This window comes from Sapajus apella, unplaced genomic scaffold, assembly GCF_009761245.1.
Source record: "Sapajus apella isolate SASKATOON/1434 unplaced genomic scaffold, GSC_monkey_1.0 scaffold7, whole genome shotgun sequence".
NCBI lineage: Eukaryota > Metazoa > Chordata > Mammalia > Primates > Cebidae > Sapajus > Sapajus apella.
Genome location: NW_022436947.1, coordinates 14,727,592 through 14,743,605, shown reverse-complemented (window position 1 = coordinate 14,743,605; position 16,014 = coordinate 14,727,592). Strand labels below are relative to the sequence as shown.

General features: G+C 35.0%; 1 protein-coding gene across 4 annotated transcripts in view; it reads right to left on the bottom strand.

The window, feature by feature from the left end:
* The window catches only part of GRM8 (glutamate metabotropic receptor 8), a 788,345-nt gene that overhangs the window by 161,632 nt on the left and 610,699 nt on the right, over positions 1 to 16,014 (bottom strand). For all 4 annotated transcript variants that reach the window (XM_032276086.1, XM_032276088.1, XM_032276087.1 and 1 more), the window contains exon 8: positions 2,539 to 2,675. In XM_032276086.1, coding sequence (XP_032131977.1) covers positions 2,539 to 2,675 — 137 coding nt within the window. The remainder of the gene's footprint in view (positions 1 to 2,538; positions 2,676 to 16,014) is intronic.

Below are 16,014 nucleotides of genomic sequence, written 5' to 3'. Positions count from 1 at the left end.
TACCAAACACTGGACAAAGTGCTTTATTGTATTATTTCATTTAATGCTTATTACAACCACATAAGGTAGGTCCTACTGTTTTCACTTTAGACATGATAAAACTGAGGCAAATAATTTGTTTAGTGCTTTGCCTAAGATCTAACCAGAACATTAATACATCGGTAGCTTGCCCAGCACTCTACTACTCCACCTTCAAACAGGTGACCAATCCAACTCCTAAGGAGGAAGATCATTTGTTTTGTCCTGATAATCCTCAGAATTCAATTCTTAATTTATAACCCCTCCCCACAGTCCAGTTTATTGTTTTTTCTTCTAAGAGCTGCATTTCCCCTGTTTCAGTAAAACCAGCAATGCTATCTAGTTATAAATGATCATAATCATGCATGAGAAATAATTCTCACAAATTGTTTTGATACATTTTATGAACGATAACACAGTCATAAACATAAAACTTTCATGCACTGTTAACTGTACATAAAAGAGCAGCTTAAGATTCAATAGGAAGTTTTATGACTACATTATGCATATATGGAGAGATGTGTATATATGTGTATTTGTGTGTAAAATTATGTCAAATGTCTTGGTATTGTATGTTAGTGTATATATTTCTCAAACATTGAATTTTGTTGCGTAAATCCCTAATCATCAGAATATATTAATAATAGGCAGTCTGACATTAATAAAAGTCAGATAAAAAGTAGCTTTCCTATCTTGGACCTTGTCAAATCATTACTGTCTTATTTCATTTCCCATAGGTCCTCTTTCAAAAGGGCTTCTCTCAAAAAGCTATTGATTATCAATAACCTGTGACATTATCAAAGTTATGTTTCAATAAATGTCAATTTGGATCACAGGACAATGGATAAGATTGCATGAAGCACCTACAAGTAGTAAATTATTGATAGGTGGTCTTATATATCACTACAATAGCTGTAAACATAAGCTGCCTGTGCATTCAGTGCATAGCTGGCATAATTATCAGGAAGAAAATAAATCATCAACTGTATAGTTTTGTAATTTCTCATAGTCTACTTTTTTGAAAACTTGGGTGACTGGTGCTGCATAGTCATATCACTTCAGGGGACATATTTGGACATACAAAACAAAAAGTTGATTAAAACTATCAAATTGATGTCTTCTGAGTAGGTTAAAACACACTCTCACAGTATTATGGTAACTCTGGGAATCAAGAAGAGGAAATGGTTTTGTTAGAAGAAAGTGAATTACACATTAAAACAACAGAACAGAAGAAGAATACTTTCCTAGTTTATTTGAAGCATTTTAAAAGCAGCTTACTGTCTACAGAACATCACTGTTCTCATAGTGATTTCCTGGCCACCAAATTTCTGTGACTAGTCCTACATTTCCATGGAAGAGATGATGTATGAATGAACTCCAGTCCTCAGCTGAGACTACAGAATGTGCAACATACTTCTCTATACCTAAAAAAAGCCACTGTGCACTAATTGGGGACAAGAGCTGTTGAAATGCGAAAAACTTTTTTACCTGGTAGTAAATAGATGCTGCTCTCCCTGCCCTCCCCACCCCAGCATCCACAGCCATGTGCCCTGATTTCCTGGACCTTCTTTATCCATCAAGTTCACAAGTGGTTTCCTGCTCCAGAGCCCCTTAGCAGTCCTGACTGATGGTACCTAGCAGCTCTCCCCAAATCCCCTAAAGACCCCTGCCCTAAGAGAGCTCCTCTGAGGGAAAGCCCACCAGCCTGGCACACCTGATGAAGCTCTTCCTCCCTACTGCCATCCCCGTGTGCTATCCCCACTGGGTTCCTGCCAGATTCCAGTGGAAAGAAACAGAGCCCTGGGTGATGGTGTGGCACCTGGCAAGTAAATATCCTGGTGCTTTTGGGCACCAACCCTAGCCCTTAGGAGCCTGCTTCCAGCTGGGCTCTTCAAGTCGCCCTCACATGGCCACTTGTGGAAACTGCAGAATTAATGGACCTTGGACCTAAAGAGTGCCTGCAGTAGGCAACAACAGCAGGTAGCTCTAAAGGCTGTTAAATAATCTGAACATCACTCTTGGATACATCAACCTTCCCTGGCATTGCAATTGAAAGAGGCAATATAAACACAGAGAATGATTCACTTCCATCAATCAGATATAGCCAGAAGGTCTCACCTTGTGATATGGTGAAGGTGATGTGCCCTTTTTTAAAGCCCAAATTTATAAATGAGGGCATATTCAGTCAATTCCACTCTACCTCCAACACACAGACATACAAAAAAATGTGCAAAGATTACAATAAATTATACTTTAGTAAAAGGGCAAAATTTCTCTAAGTGTACAGTTAATTGCAGAAAAAAAAATCAGTTCATTAAATTCTTACAGATATCAGGAGATTTCTCTACAGAGGCTTAAGAATGTCCATAACATTTTAAAGTTGAAGGGAGAATCAAGTCATACATTTTTTAAAAGTTTATTTATGGGGAACATCTATTCTAGCAAAAGCTATATACTTAAAAATAAAGCATCCCTCCTGGAGAGCTATATACATTAATATACGTTTATAATGATACTTGCTTTTAGATGAAGCTGATTGGTCCAGTGGCCGATGACTTTGTACTCTGTGCTTTTGTTGGTTATTTGATACTGGAAGATATCATAACGTCCAGGAGCATCTCCATTTTCATTAAAAGTGACGGGTGTGCCAGCACTGCCTATAAAGATTTAGAAAACAATATTAATAAAGTTTTAGTAAGATAGCCCACTGGACTTATTTTTCTCTTAGAAGAAATGGTAGATAAAAATATATTGTGTAAGTGATACAAAGATTGCAATCCATAAAAGGTCATTCCTGATAGCATAATACCTTTCACATGAAAAAAAGCCCCAGACTTACATACATGAATAAGATGTGCTTTATTGTACACATTAGAAAGTAAATGATGAGTAGCCAAGTTAAGCAATGTACATAACAGCTAAATAAATAAAAGTTGATAGGCTGAATATTCAATACTGGTTACATAGAATGGTAGTTAATAGAGAAAAATGTAAATGTTGTGAAGCATGACAGCTATTTCACAATACAAAGTACAAACAGCAATTTGAAATACGGCAGGAGAATGTTCCGGCCAGAATTCTGAGAGTTTTACTTTTTCCAAACTCTCTGAAGCAGTTGCCCTTTGCAGTTCCTGTGCCTCTGCTACCTCTGCCCAGGAATATATAAATGTGGTCTACTGTTGGGAACCTCTCAATGGGTGAGACAGTGATCTACAGTAAGTCCCAACTCTGCTCAGATCATAAATGTTCTCCCCTTCACAGTGACACATCTAACAGTGGCAGAGCAGCAGGATGCAAGGATTGCAGTCTTTTCTAAACCCCATTCTTCTCTTCTCGGAAGTTTTCATCTTTTCTCTTAATAGTTTCTGCTCACTTTTACTTTCCCTCTTTTTTATCGTTTATGCAATTACAGGGGAGGAGTAGAAATGGATCACCATCCCAATGTCTTGTTTCACCTAGCTTTACTATCTATGTAGACTTTCCTTTTCTCCAAAAGCTTTTAGACTTCTCTTCATTTTTTTTTTATTATTTTTTCCTATCTTGAAAAATTCACCTGACACCAATTCCTTTTCTTGGTATCTATCTTCTCTCTGCAGGCCCCTTCTCTGAATCTCTTCTCACAGGATATTGAATTTAATTTCTATACTGTGCTAAAGAGTTTCCCCTTCTTATCTCTGTCTCATACTGTTTTCTCAAAAAGTATACATTACTAATAGCTATATATGTCAACTGTACATATTCTCATTTTATGAGTTTCTTATCCTATTTGTAGAGTTGCTTAACTACCAGCCATCACAAAATTCTAAAGTATTTAACTTATCAAACAAATCAACGACTTTATATATAAAAAAAAACAGTAACCTGTAAATACATGTAATCACAGTCACACAGCAACAATTTGAATGCCTTTCCACTATTTAATGGACAGATGTCTAATATTCTGTTTTCTTGATTCTTCCTAAAATCGAAACATGGTGTGAGTTTTCTGATGAGACTACAGATATCTGGTATCATCAGGAACTGCTGAGGCTTCAAGAGATGGCAGCACATGGAAGAAAGAGCACCAGTCTCAGAACTGGATGCTCAATGTCCATGCTAACTCCATTCCCCATTTATTTCCACAAGTTGTGTATGTCCCTTTTTCTTCACTTACCACATAGAGAATTCACAATAAATGTGAATAAATTTTGAAGTCCTAAAAGGACTGTAAATATGTAAATTATTATTCCTATTATTATTAATTCACATGGAAATGACTTTATATATATATATAGAGAGAGATATATATATGTATATTACTCGGGGAATAAAATAGGAGCTCTCCAATCAAGAAGTGCTATCTTAACTACTCCTTATATATTCAGGTGGAACCCATTTGCCAAACATGACCAAAAACTTTCTGAGCTCCTAGGTTAACCTCTTAAATCCTCAGTTTCTTCATCTGTAAAATAGGGGTAATAATGATACTTTTCTTATGAAGTTGTTGTCAAGTACTTAGAACAGCATATGGGGAAAATTCAATTATTCAGCCCACATTTACTTTCAGTGTACACCAACACACAGTAATAGAAAGGATGCTGATAGCTCTCTAAGTGATGGCTAGACAAAAGATGATCGAAATTCAAATGAGGAAGATATTTCTGGCTGGAAAAACACATATGTTATGAACTTCACATTAACATAATCAATTCCTGACATTTATATATCACTTTGAAATATTTTAATTGCATATTCGCTCCTGAATAAAGGGATACTTAATTTTCTCTACTTAAAATATCCCAAGTTGCCACCTCCTTGACTGACTGATTCCTTTCTTCCATAACAGCAGTTCCCAGTCTTTTTTACAATAACAGTACCCAAGATGAAATAATGTCATTTATATAACACATTACCATGAATATACCCTGAGTTATATACAATTCCTAATGTGCTAGCTGTTTCTATATCCAAGTCAAGAAAGCCTCTCAAGAGAGCTCATTGGAGAGCTACATTGTCACAAAAAATAATAATTTCCAACTTGTTTCAGATTCTTCTTAAGAGTTAATACTAATTACTGCAACATGGATATATATAAGCTGGACTTGAGAAAGTGTAATCATTATTCAGAATTGCACTGAAAAAGTATCCATGTTTATTTACCTTGGCTAAAACATACAATTCGTTTTCATAAAAAACAAATATAGAAGTATTAAAAATGTGTGCCCAATTTTAGGTTGAAAATGGCTTTCTTTAACTAACTGTTTTGGTGTTAAAAAAAAAAAAAAAGACAGGACAAGAAATGCAGTTGAATGGTATTTCTATTCTCTGAACCAACTCTCCTTCTTGATCTATCAGGAAACTCAGCTAACAATAGTAATTTCTCCTGTGGAAATGTCTTTATGATCCTTGGATTAAAGGTGCTTTAAGATTGCAAAGTGTCATTGTCATTAATGAATAGCACGATTTGAGAAATAGAAATAGAACCTATAATTGCATTTATAGTACTCAAATAAGCTGATTAAACTTTTAAAATAAGAAAAGATCCATTATTCCGTGATATACATCTCAGGGAAGCAGATGAGTCAGGAGGTTTAAATAAAATCTCTTGTAAGAAAAGTAACCAAAGAGACTATTAAAATATCAAATGTTCTCTTTGTTCAACACCCGCCTATGAGGGAGGGAAGCATCACACACTGGGGTCTGTGGGGGGGAACTAGGGGAGGGACAGTGGGGGGTGGGGAGTTGGGGAGGGATAACTTGGGGAGAAATGCCAGATATAGATGATGGGGAGGAAGGCAGCAAACCACATTGCCATGTATGTACCTATGCAACGATCTTGCATGTTCTTCACATGTACCCCAAAACCTAAAATACAATAAAATATATATTTAAAAAAATATAAATATCAAATGTTTGGCTAAAGGAAAGAAATGAAAAAGAACACATAACAATTAGGCAAGATTAAGTAATATATCTTAGGAATCTGAGAACAAACCAAAATATGTTACAATACCCTGAATCTAATATATTTTCATTCTGTAACAGAAATTCTCTCTCTCTCTCTTTTTTTCTTTTTTTTTTTTTTTTGAAATGGAGTCTCACTGTGTTGCCTGGCTGGAGTGTAGTGGTGTGATCTTGGCCTAATGCAACCTCCCATTCCTGGGCTCAAGTGATTCTCCTGCTTCAGCCTCCAGGGTAGCTGGGACTACAGCTGCACACCCCCATGCCCAGCTAATTTTTGTATTTTTTTTAGTAGAGATGGGGTTTCACCGTGTTGGCCAGGATGGTTTCGATCTCTTGACCTCATTATCCGCCCGCCTTGGCCTCCCAAAGCCCTGGGATTACAGGCATGAGCCACAGTGCCCAGCAGAATTTTTTTTTAATGGATGAGAGGTTTCTCTGTTTCCCAGGCTAACCTCGAATGCCTAGTCTCACCTCATCATACACCAGGACAATGGGCCTAAGCCACCGCAGCTCTCCTCTCTTCATCTATGTACTTGAAGCCCTTTATTGTTTCTTCTGGGGGACATTAAATACTTTATATATAAAAATGTGTATATATATGACTTAAAATGTGTATGTATGACTTAAAAAGGACTGTGCCTTATTAATCATTGTATCTCTAATAGCGATGAGTACATATATGAGAGAAGAGTGTGTGTGTGTGTGCACATGTGTGTACATATAGTCAAACCTTTTCAAATCTGCTGTACTGGGAAAAGGTCTTTCATCAACTATTCCACTGTGTTGGTGGAAAAGAAAGATTCTCTTTCCATCTAGATTTACAAGAGTCACATTTATCAGTTTTTATAAGGAATGCTTTCATGGCTTGTATAAGAATCTCTTTTGTACCCCCAAGTCTAAAAGTTATTAGTTAACATTTTTACTAAGAGTTTTTAAATTTTGCTTTGGATATTTTGACTTAATATACCTGTAGTTGACATCCCTACCATGGTAGGTGTGGGATATGAGATAGAAACTCAATTTCACTTTTTTTCCCATATTGATAGCCATTTTTCTTCAGTTCTTTTTGTTAAATAATCCCCTCTTTCCTACTGGAGCAACGCTTCTGTTTTATATCTAAGATCTGTAAATGGATCTTGTTCTGACCTGTCCTACAGCATTCACCCATTTGTCCATCCTTGACCCAACACCAATGGCCAATATAAATACTAAAGTTTTAGAATAAGAAACAGCAGTATGACAAGTTTCCTATTTTTTTTTTCTTAGAAGTGTTCTACCTTCTCTTTAAGCTTTTCCATATAAAATGTAGAACAATCTGGCCAGCATGGTGGCTCATGCCTGGTGGCTCATGTCTGTAACCCCAGCATTTTGGGAGGCTAATGCAGAAGGATGGCTTGAACCCAAGAGTTTGAAACCAGTCTAGGCAACAAAGCAACACTCTGTCTCTATTTAAAAAATTTTAAATGTAGAACCATCTTAACAATTTCCATGAACAACACTGTATGGGTTATCATTGGATAATTTATAAAATATATAAATCAATTGAGAAAGATTTAATATCTTTATATTATCTTCCTATCCATGCATATTACTTGTTTCCATTATTTAGACCTTCTTTTGTAAGTCTTAAAACAGTTTTATATTTTTCTTTACATAGCACCTAACCATTTTTGTAAATTTATTCCTGGATAATTAATATTATCTGATACTTTTGTTAATGTTTCTTAAACTACATTATCTATTAGTTTGCTGCTAGTATATAGAATGCAGCTAACTTTTGTCTGTATCAGTCTTATAGCTAGCTCAGTGGTTCTCAACTAGAGGTGGTTTTGTCCCTCACAGGATATTTGGCCCAGTGTATGCAGATATTTTTGATAATCACAACTGGGAAGGTGATGTTACTGGCAACTAGTGGAAGAGGCCAAAGTTTGTTGCTACCAAACATCCTGCAATGCACAGGACAGTGCCCTACAGCAGCAAATTATCCAAAATGTCAGTAGTTTCATGTTTGAGAAGACTTTGGAAATTCTCTTATTATACCTAAAAATTTATCTCTAGAGTTTTAAATTTCTATGTAAACCATCAAGTTATGTGCAAATACTTATGTTTATATTTTTCCCTTAACAATTCTTGTACCCTAAATATTTTTTCTTCTTTTATATCTAGGACCTTCACTACAATGTTAAAGAAGTGGCAATAGTGAACACCCTTGCATTTTTTCTAACTTTAAAACAATGCCTCCCATATTCCCCACTTAGTATTATATTTATTTAAGCCTTTTATGTGTACTTTTTATCAGTTTAAGAAAGTCTGTCATATTCTAAATGAACTAATATTTTTATCATGAATATACTTTAAACATTAGAAATCTTTTTTTCCTTTAATCTGTTATCATAATGAATTGTATTTCTCTATTTCCAAATGTTACATTACAGAAACATGGAGAGAACCCAACTTGGTTTTGATATCTTGTATTTTTATTCATTATTGGATTCAACCTGCCAATGTTTTGTTTAGAATGCTTATGTTCATACTTATGAGTGAGAAGGATGTGTAATTTTTGTTTCTTATAATGTTCTTCCTTTTGGGGGTATCAGGTTATACTGACCTCAAAAAATAAATGAGAAAATAGTCCCTATTTTTCTTTCCCTTTTTTCTTTTTTTTTTTTTTTTTTTTTTTTGAGTTGGAGTCTCACTCTGTCACCCAGGCAGGACTGTAGTGGCACAAACTCAGCTCATTGCAACCTCCGCCTCCCAGGTAAAAGCAATTCTCCTGCCTCAGTGAGTAGCTGGAATTACAGGCATGTGCCACCATGCCCAGCTAATTTTTATATTTTCAGTAGAGACATGGTTTAACCACATTGTTCAAGCTGGTCTTGAACTCCTGACTTGTGATCTGCCCTCCTTGGCCTCCCAAAGTGCTGGGATTACAGGCATAAGCCCCTGTGCCCAGCCTACTCTCTCTTTTTCTATCACCTGCAAATGTTTGAGTATACTTGTAATAATATTTTTCTTGAAAGTTTTGTATAATGCAATTGGAATTGTCCAAAACATCCACAGGAGAGTGAACAAATCAATCATAGTGTATGGTAAATTCACATGCATGGAATATTATATTGCAGTCAAAATGGATGAACTACAGAGATGGCCACAGAGATAGATAAATCTCAGCAATATATTAAATTAAACAAGTAAGTATACAAAATACATTTTATAAAGCTATAATAAAGTTTTTTCATTTATTTAGAGAATATATCAGATGCAAGACAAATGTATTTAAAAGGCAAAGGGGTGTTGTTTGTTATTCAGGAGGAATGAGAATGGTTTGGTGATTTAAATACATGTTTAAATACAGCTTTTTGTTAAAATCCTAGTTTTGGGGACCAAGAGTGTTTTCTTAGGTGCACATTACCATTTTAAAATAATCAACTAGCTAAATAAGTAAATGAAAGTCATTTTGCATGGATCGATGATAACTATGTGTCGTAAGCCAAACAGCCAATAAATAGAAGGGGAAAAAGAGCAGAAGAAGGAGGAGAAGGAAAAACGGGAGAAAGGGATAATGAAAGGGAGTGAGGGAGGGACATGAAAGGTAGAAATAATAAATCAAAGAATAAACATTAAAAAATAATGGGGAAAATCCACATTAAAACTATGAAAAGCAAGAGTATACTGAACGACAATTCTTTAACTTTTGTGTAATTCTGTGAATTAACTGAATGCTATTTGGCTATTATGCCCATGGAGAATATGGATCCTCCCTGGAGGACAATAAACCTAGTCAAAATAGGTCACATACAGAATTGTCTTTACCCAATTGTCTAAAGCAGCTTTTCTGCATATTTTTAGATTTTATATTAGTCAACCATCTGTTATTTCCAGTTTATAAACTATAACTGTATGGGATTAGAATTGCATTTACATTTTTAAGCCAAAAAGCTTAATTCATTTTTTTTTCACTTTGTACATTTTTTTAAAGAGTAAAATCAGGCTGAAATTCACCACTTCCCAGCTGACTCATTATTCTACTTCTTGCCGAGTTTCAAATTGTTCTTTTATCTTAGGTTATACATGCCTTTGTAATAATTTATTATTTGAATAAGGTACAGTCTTTCAATGTATTTCACAATTAATATTTTCTTAATATTTGCAGAATTATAGTGAGCCAACCAAATACACAGAACTTTACAGGAACAGATGCCAAAGTGTCTAAAGAAATGAAAAAAATATCAAACTAGCAGAGATCTACTCATCTCTGACAATAATTTATAGATTTAACTTAAAAAGATAGCAGATAATTTGTTTACAATGGACCTGGTTTTCTGTAATTACATGAACTGTCAATGAATATTAGGCCACTGTGATAAATGTGAATTGTCTATGTTACTGTCGTGATTTGAGGTGTTTCCATTCTACATTGCATGCATAACAATGTGGAGCATAATTAAAAGACATAGTAAAATATATTTCAAAATTGCCATCAATTAAAAAGCAAAACATGGTCTGACTTTAGCATAATCCTTTCAGGAGCTGGCCTATCAAACCGATGAAAACAATAATTATTAATTAATATATTTCCTTTTCAAATGTATCTAAAATATTTATAAAAATTATTTTCTGCAAAAATGAAAAGCTGACAATCACGATTTTGAAATCTTAGTTCATATTTTCTGACCATTATGTGATAAAACTTGAAATTTTAACAAAAGCCTTAAAAAGTTAAAAAGTTACAATACCACCAAGAAAAAAACAACACTTAAGATTTAGAGAAAAAACAACTAAGCACTTAATTATTTAGTCAAAGAAAAATATCAAAATTATAGAGTACTACTTAAGATCTAACAATATATTAAAACACCTACAGAAGGGGACCAAGGCTGTTCTCAGAGGAAAGTTTAGAGAATTAAAAGTTTTATTGACCAGGAACAAACTGAATACCTGAATATACCAATAACGAATTCTGAAATTGAGGCAGTAATAAATAGCCTACCACAAAAAGTCCAGGACCAGACAGATTAGCAATTAAATTCTACCAGAGGTACAAAGAAGAGTTGATACCATTCCTACTGACATTATTTGGAAAAACTGAAAAGGAGGGACTCCTTTCTAACTCATTCTATGAGGCTAGCATCTTCCTAGCAGAGATACAATAACAAACCTCAGGCCAATATCCCTGATGAATATCAATGGAAAAACACTCTGTAAAATACCAGCAAACTGAATCCAGCAGCACACCAAAAAGCTTATCCAGGATGATCATGTAGCCTTCATCTCCGAGATGCAAGATTGGTTCAACATATGCAAGTCAACAAATATGATTCATCATGTACACAGAACTAAAGACAAAAATCATAGGATTATCTCAGTGGATGCAGAAAAGCCCTTCAATAAAATTCAACATCGCTTCATGTTAAAAACTTTCAATAAACTAGGTATTGAAGGAACATAACTCAAAATAATAAGAGCCATATACAACAAACCCACACAGCCAATATCATACTGAATGGGCATAAGCTGGAAGCATTCCCCTTGAAAACTGGCACAAGGCAAGGATGCCCTCTCTCACCATTCCTACTCAGCATAGTATTGGAAGTTCTGGCAAGGGCAATCAGGCAAAAGAATAAGGGGTATTCAAATAGGAAGAGAGGAAATCAAATTATCTTTGTTTGCAGTTGACATGAACTTATATCTATTATAGAAAACCCCATCATCTCTGCCTAAAAGATTTTTAAGTTGATAAGCAACTTCTGCAAAGTCTCAGGATACAAAATCAATATGCAAAAATCACTAGCATTTCTATACACTGACAGGCAAGCCAAGAGCCAAATAATGAATAAACTCTGTTTCACAATTGGCACAAAAAGAATAAAGTACCTAGGAATATAGCTAACAAGGAAAGTGAAGGACCTCTTCAAGAAGAACGATAAACCACTGCTCAAAGAAATCAGAGATGACACAAATAAAATGGAAACTCATTCCATGCACATGAATAGGAAGAACTGATATCACAAAAATGGCCATATTGCCCAAAGCAATTTATAGATTCAATGTTATTCCCATTAAACTACCATTGACATTCTTCACAGAATTAGAAACAAATTCTATTTTAAAATTGATATAAAAACAAAAAAGAGCTTGCATAGCCAAACAATCATAAACAAAAGGAACAAAGCTGGAGGCATCATGGTACCTGACTTCAAAGTATACTACAGGGCTACAGGCACAAAAACAGCATGAACTGGTACAAAAACAGACACATAAACCAATGTAACAGAATAGAGACTCAGAAATAAAACAGCACATTTACAACCATCTGATCTTTGACAAACCTGACAAAAACAAGCAATGGCAGAAGAACTTCCGATTTAATAAATGTTGCTGGGAGAACTGGAAGCCATATGCAGAAAATTGAAACTGGATCCCTTTTTTACACATTATACAAAAATTAACTCAAGATGGATTAAAGACTTAAATGTAAAAGCCCAAACTATAAAACCCTAGAAGAAAACCTAGGCAATACCATTCAGGACATAAATATGGGCAAAGATTTTATGGTGAAATCACCAAAAGCAATTACAACACAAGGAAAAACTGACAAATTGGATCTAATTATACCAAAGAGCTTCTGCACAGAAAAGTAAGCTATCATCAGAGCTAAGAGACAACCCACAGAATGGGAAAAACAATTTTGCAAATAATCCATCTGACAAAGGTTTGATAGCCAGAATCCACAAAGAGCTTATGCAAATTTATAATAATAAAAAGCCCATTAAAAAGTAGGCAAAGAATATAAACAGACACTTCTCAAAAAAAGACATACCTGCAGCCAACAAACATATGAAAGAAAGCTCAACATCACTGATCATTAGAGAAATGCAAATCAAAACCATGATGAGGTACTATCTCATGCCAGTCAGAATGGTGATTATGAAAAAGTCAAGAAACAACAGATGCTTGTGAGGTTGTGGAAAAATAGGAACACTTTTACATTGTTGGTAGGAACGTAAATTAGTTCACCCACTGTGGAAGACAATGTGGCGATTCCTCAAAGATTTAAAACCAGAAATACCATTTGACCCAGCAATCCCATTACTCAGTATATACTCAAAGGAATATAAATCATTCAGGTATAAAGGTACATGCATGTATATGTTCACTGCAACACTATGCACAATAACAAAGTCATGGAATCAACCTAAATACCCATCAATAATAGACTGGATAAAGAAAATGTGGCACATATACACCATGGAACACTATGCAGCCATGAAAAGGAACAAGATCATGTCCTCTGCAGGGACATAAATGGAGCTGTAAGTCATTATCCTCAGCAAACTAATGCATGAACAGAAAATCAAATACTGTATGTTCTTACTTATAAGTAGGAGCTGAATGATGAGAACACATGGACATGTCGGGAAACAACACACACTGGGGCCTGAGGGAGGTTAGAGAATAGGGTGAGGGAGAGTATGTTTTTGAAAGTTAAATACCAAAATTAAATTATTTTTGTTAGCAAATGTAAATTAATTTAAATTTTCTTATTTTATTTCCTCTAATAAGCATTTTATTTTTATTAAAAAGACCTTACAAAATTTGCTTTAAAGTATAGAAAAGATGGAAGACCTAGAAGAATGAAATAAGAAAAGGTATATTTTGGTAAACAGTACATATCATATCAATGGCTAATATACACAAATTTTAGCAGATAGAAGTAGCTCTCAGAATCTGCTGACCACAATGTTTTCCCCCAGAAAGTTGAGAAGAAACATAGAAGAGCCTAGTTCCATTACTCTCGTTCTGTACAAAAAAAAAAATACAGGTCACCAATGAGTCCAGTTCAAGTTGGCCAGGCTTGAACTGAGAAGACCCCCAATAATATTCCTGAAGTTTTATCTAAATGATGTTAGCACCAGGTTAAAAAAAAAAAAAGAAGAAAAGAAAATGTGTGTGTTCAACAATTGATGAGCGCTAGCATCAATGCTCCCCAAGATCTTGTATTATTCGCTCCTGATCTGTGCCTATAGATATAAGCTACTTGGGACACTTGCATGACAAAATCTTTTTGATTAAAATGAAAACAATTGTACTAAAACAAATGACTGAAGCAGTTTTCATGACACTGACATTCTTATATCTTTAATCTTAAATGTTGAAGACCTTTAAATAGTTTTTAAAAACCCGTCTTTTTGAAAAACACTAGAAATTAAATGGATATTGAAAAAAATAACAATTTTTGTATGTTAAAATAACCTCTTCCACTTAATAACTCTTTGGTATATATAGACTGTTCATATTAACCAAGAATTTAAGCTTCTATTTTATAATTAATTCAGTTTAGTTTTAATGCTAATTAAAAAAGTATTTCTCATATTTTTAGTATGTGTATCACAAGTATAGAAAAGAATGCTTATTTTATCTTATAACAGCTATGTTTAAAATAGAATGTTGTAGATTTTATTAGTATATTAGTTATAGTTTACAGAGGAATGCTACATAGAATTTAGTTTAAATTAGGAATAAATTTCTTGGCTTCATTTAAAAAGATAAGGAGGTTATTATTCATGATCATTAGAGGAAATAACCTACTGCCATTTAAAAATTCTGTTATATGGAAACACGCTGAATTAAAAAATAAAGGAATTAAGATTGATTAGAAGTGTTGCTTTCAGATGTATCTGTAAAAATAAGAAGTCAGTTGTACCCAGGCCATCACCAGCTGTCTCTTTTGTTAGGTTCCCCTAGCATTCCCATATCCAAGTCCTGCAGTGCCACATAAAGTAAGTCACATAAGTAAGTAAGAAGATCTGACCCCACCTTGTGAATTTCTCTGGGCTTTGCCTTATTTGCCCCTTCTCATTCATCAATTGAACGGGTTTCCTGACCCCACAGACAAGTGAAACTTGGTTTCTCATTTCCCTTGTTTCCTTTGCATTGCAAAAATTAGCTCTAGACTGTTCATTCTCAATGTTATCTTAAACCCCTATAGTATCTGCCCCTCATTTTGCTCCTTCCTGGCTGCAAGCTCAAAACTGGTATATCAGAGCACTTTCTAATATAGCCCAGTCCTCCAACACACCTAGAAACATGACCCTGCCTGCCTCCCCTCCAGGCCTTCCTGCCTTCCTTTCTCCCCCTGCTTCCAACTTTCAGGGAGATTGCCTATTTTCATTACCTCCACTGAAATCATGACTAATATTATCAAACAATTATTGAGTCCTTATTTGCAGACATTATGAGTATACAGAAATATAAGTCTAGCCTTTACATAAGACAATATCTGAGATTTTAGTGATTTTATCTCCAAAGCAGTTATATTTATGTTGACTTTTTTTTTTTTTGAACGGAGTATTGCTCTGTCACCCAGGCTGGAATGCAGTGGCTTGATCTCGCCTCACTGCAACCTCCACCTCCTAGGTTCAAGCAATTCTCCCCACTCAGCCTCCCAAGTAGCTGGAACTACAGGAGTACACTGCCATGCCCAGCTAATTTTTGTATTTTTAGTAGAGAAGGGGTCCCACCATGTTGGCCAGGATGGTCTTGATCTCCTGACCTTGTGATCCACTAGCCTCGGCCTTCCAAAATGCTGGGATTACAAGAGTAAACCACTGCGCCTGGACTGTTTATATTGACTTTTACTGACAAAATGTTAAATAATCTCCATTAGGGTGATGACTAGACAACCATTCAAAGAGAGAAATGCCTAGTGGTAGAAAGAGCAGTGGCTTCAGACTCAAACCTGCCATTGCCTGAGATTCTGAGACACCTTCCCTATACATGTTCCCTCCTCTTATGGGGGTGAGTGTCTCTGACACTGTAGGTTGAGCTGGAGAATTAAATGATAAAGCATTTTAAAAAGTGAAATGTTGTCAATAATTGTTAAGTCTCCCTCTCTCAGTGCCATGTCTATGGAAGTAGAATAAGTCAATAATTTTGTTCGGCTCAATAACTAATTAATTCAAAAAACCAATTTGATCTTTCCTTGCCCACTGATTTGATCAAGAGTATATAAAAAAGATAAAGTTGACATTTCATTTTTGTCTACATGAATTC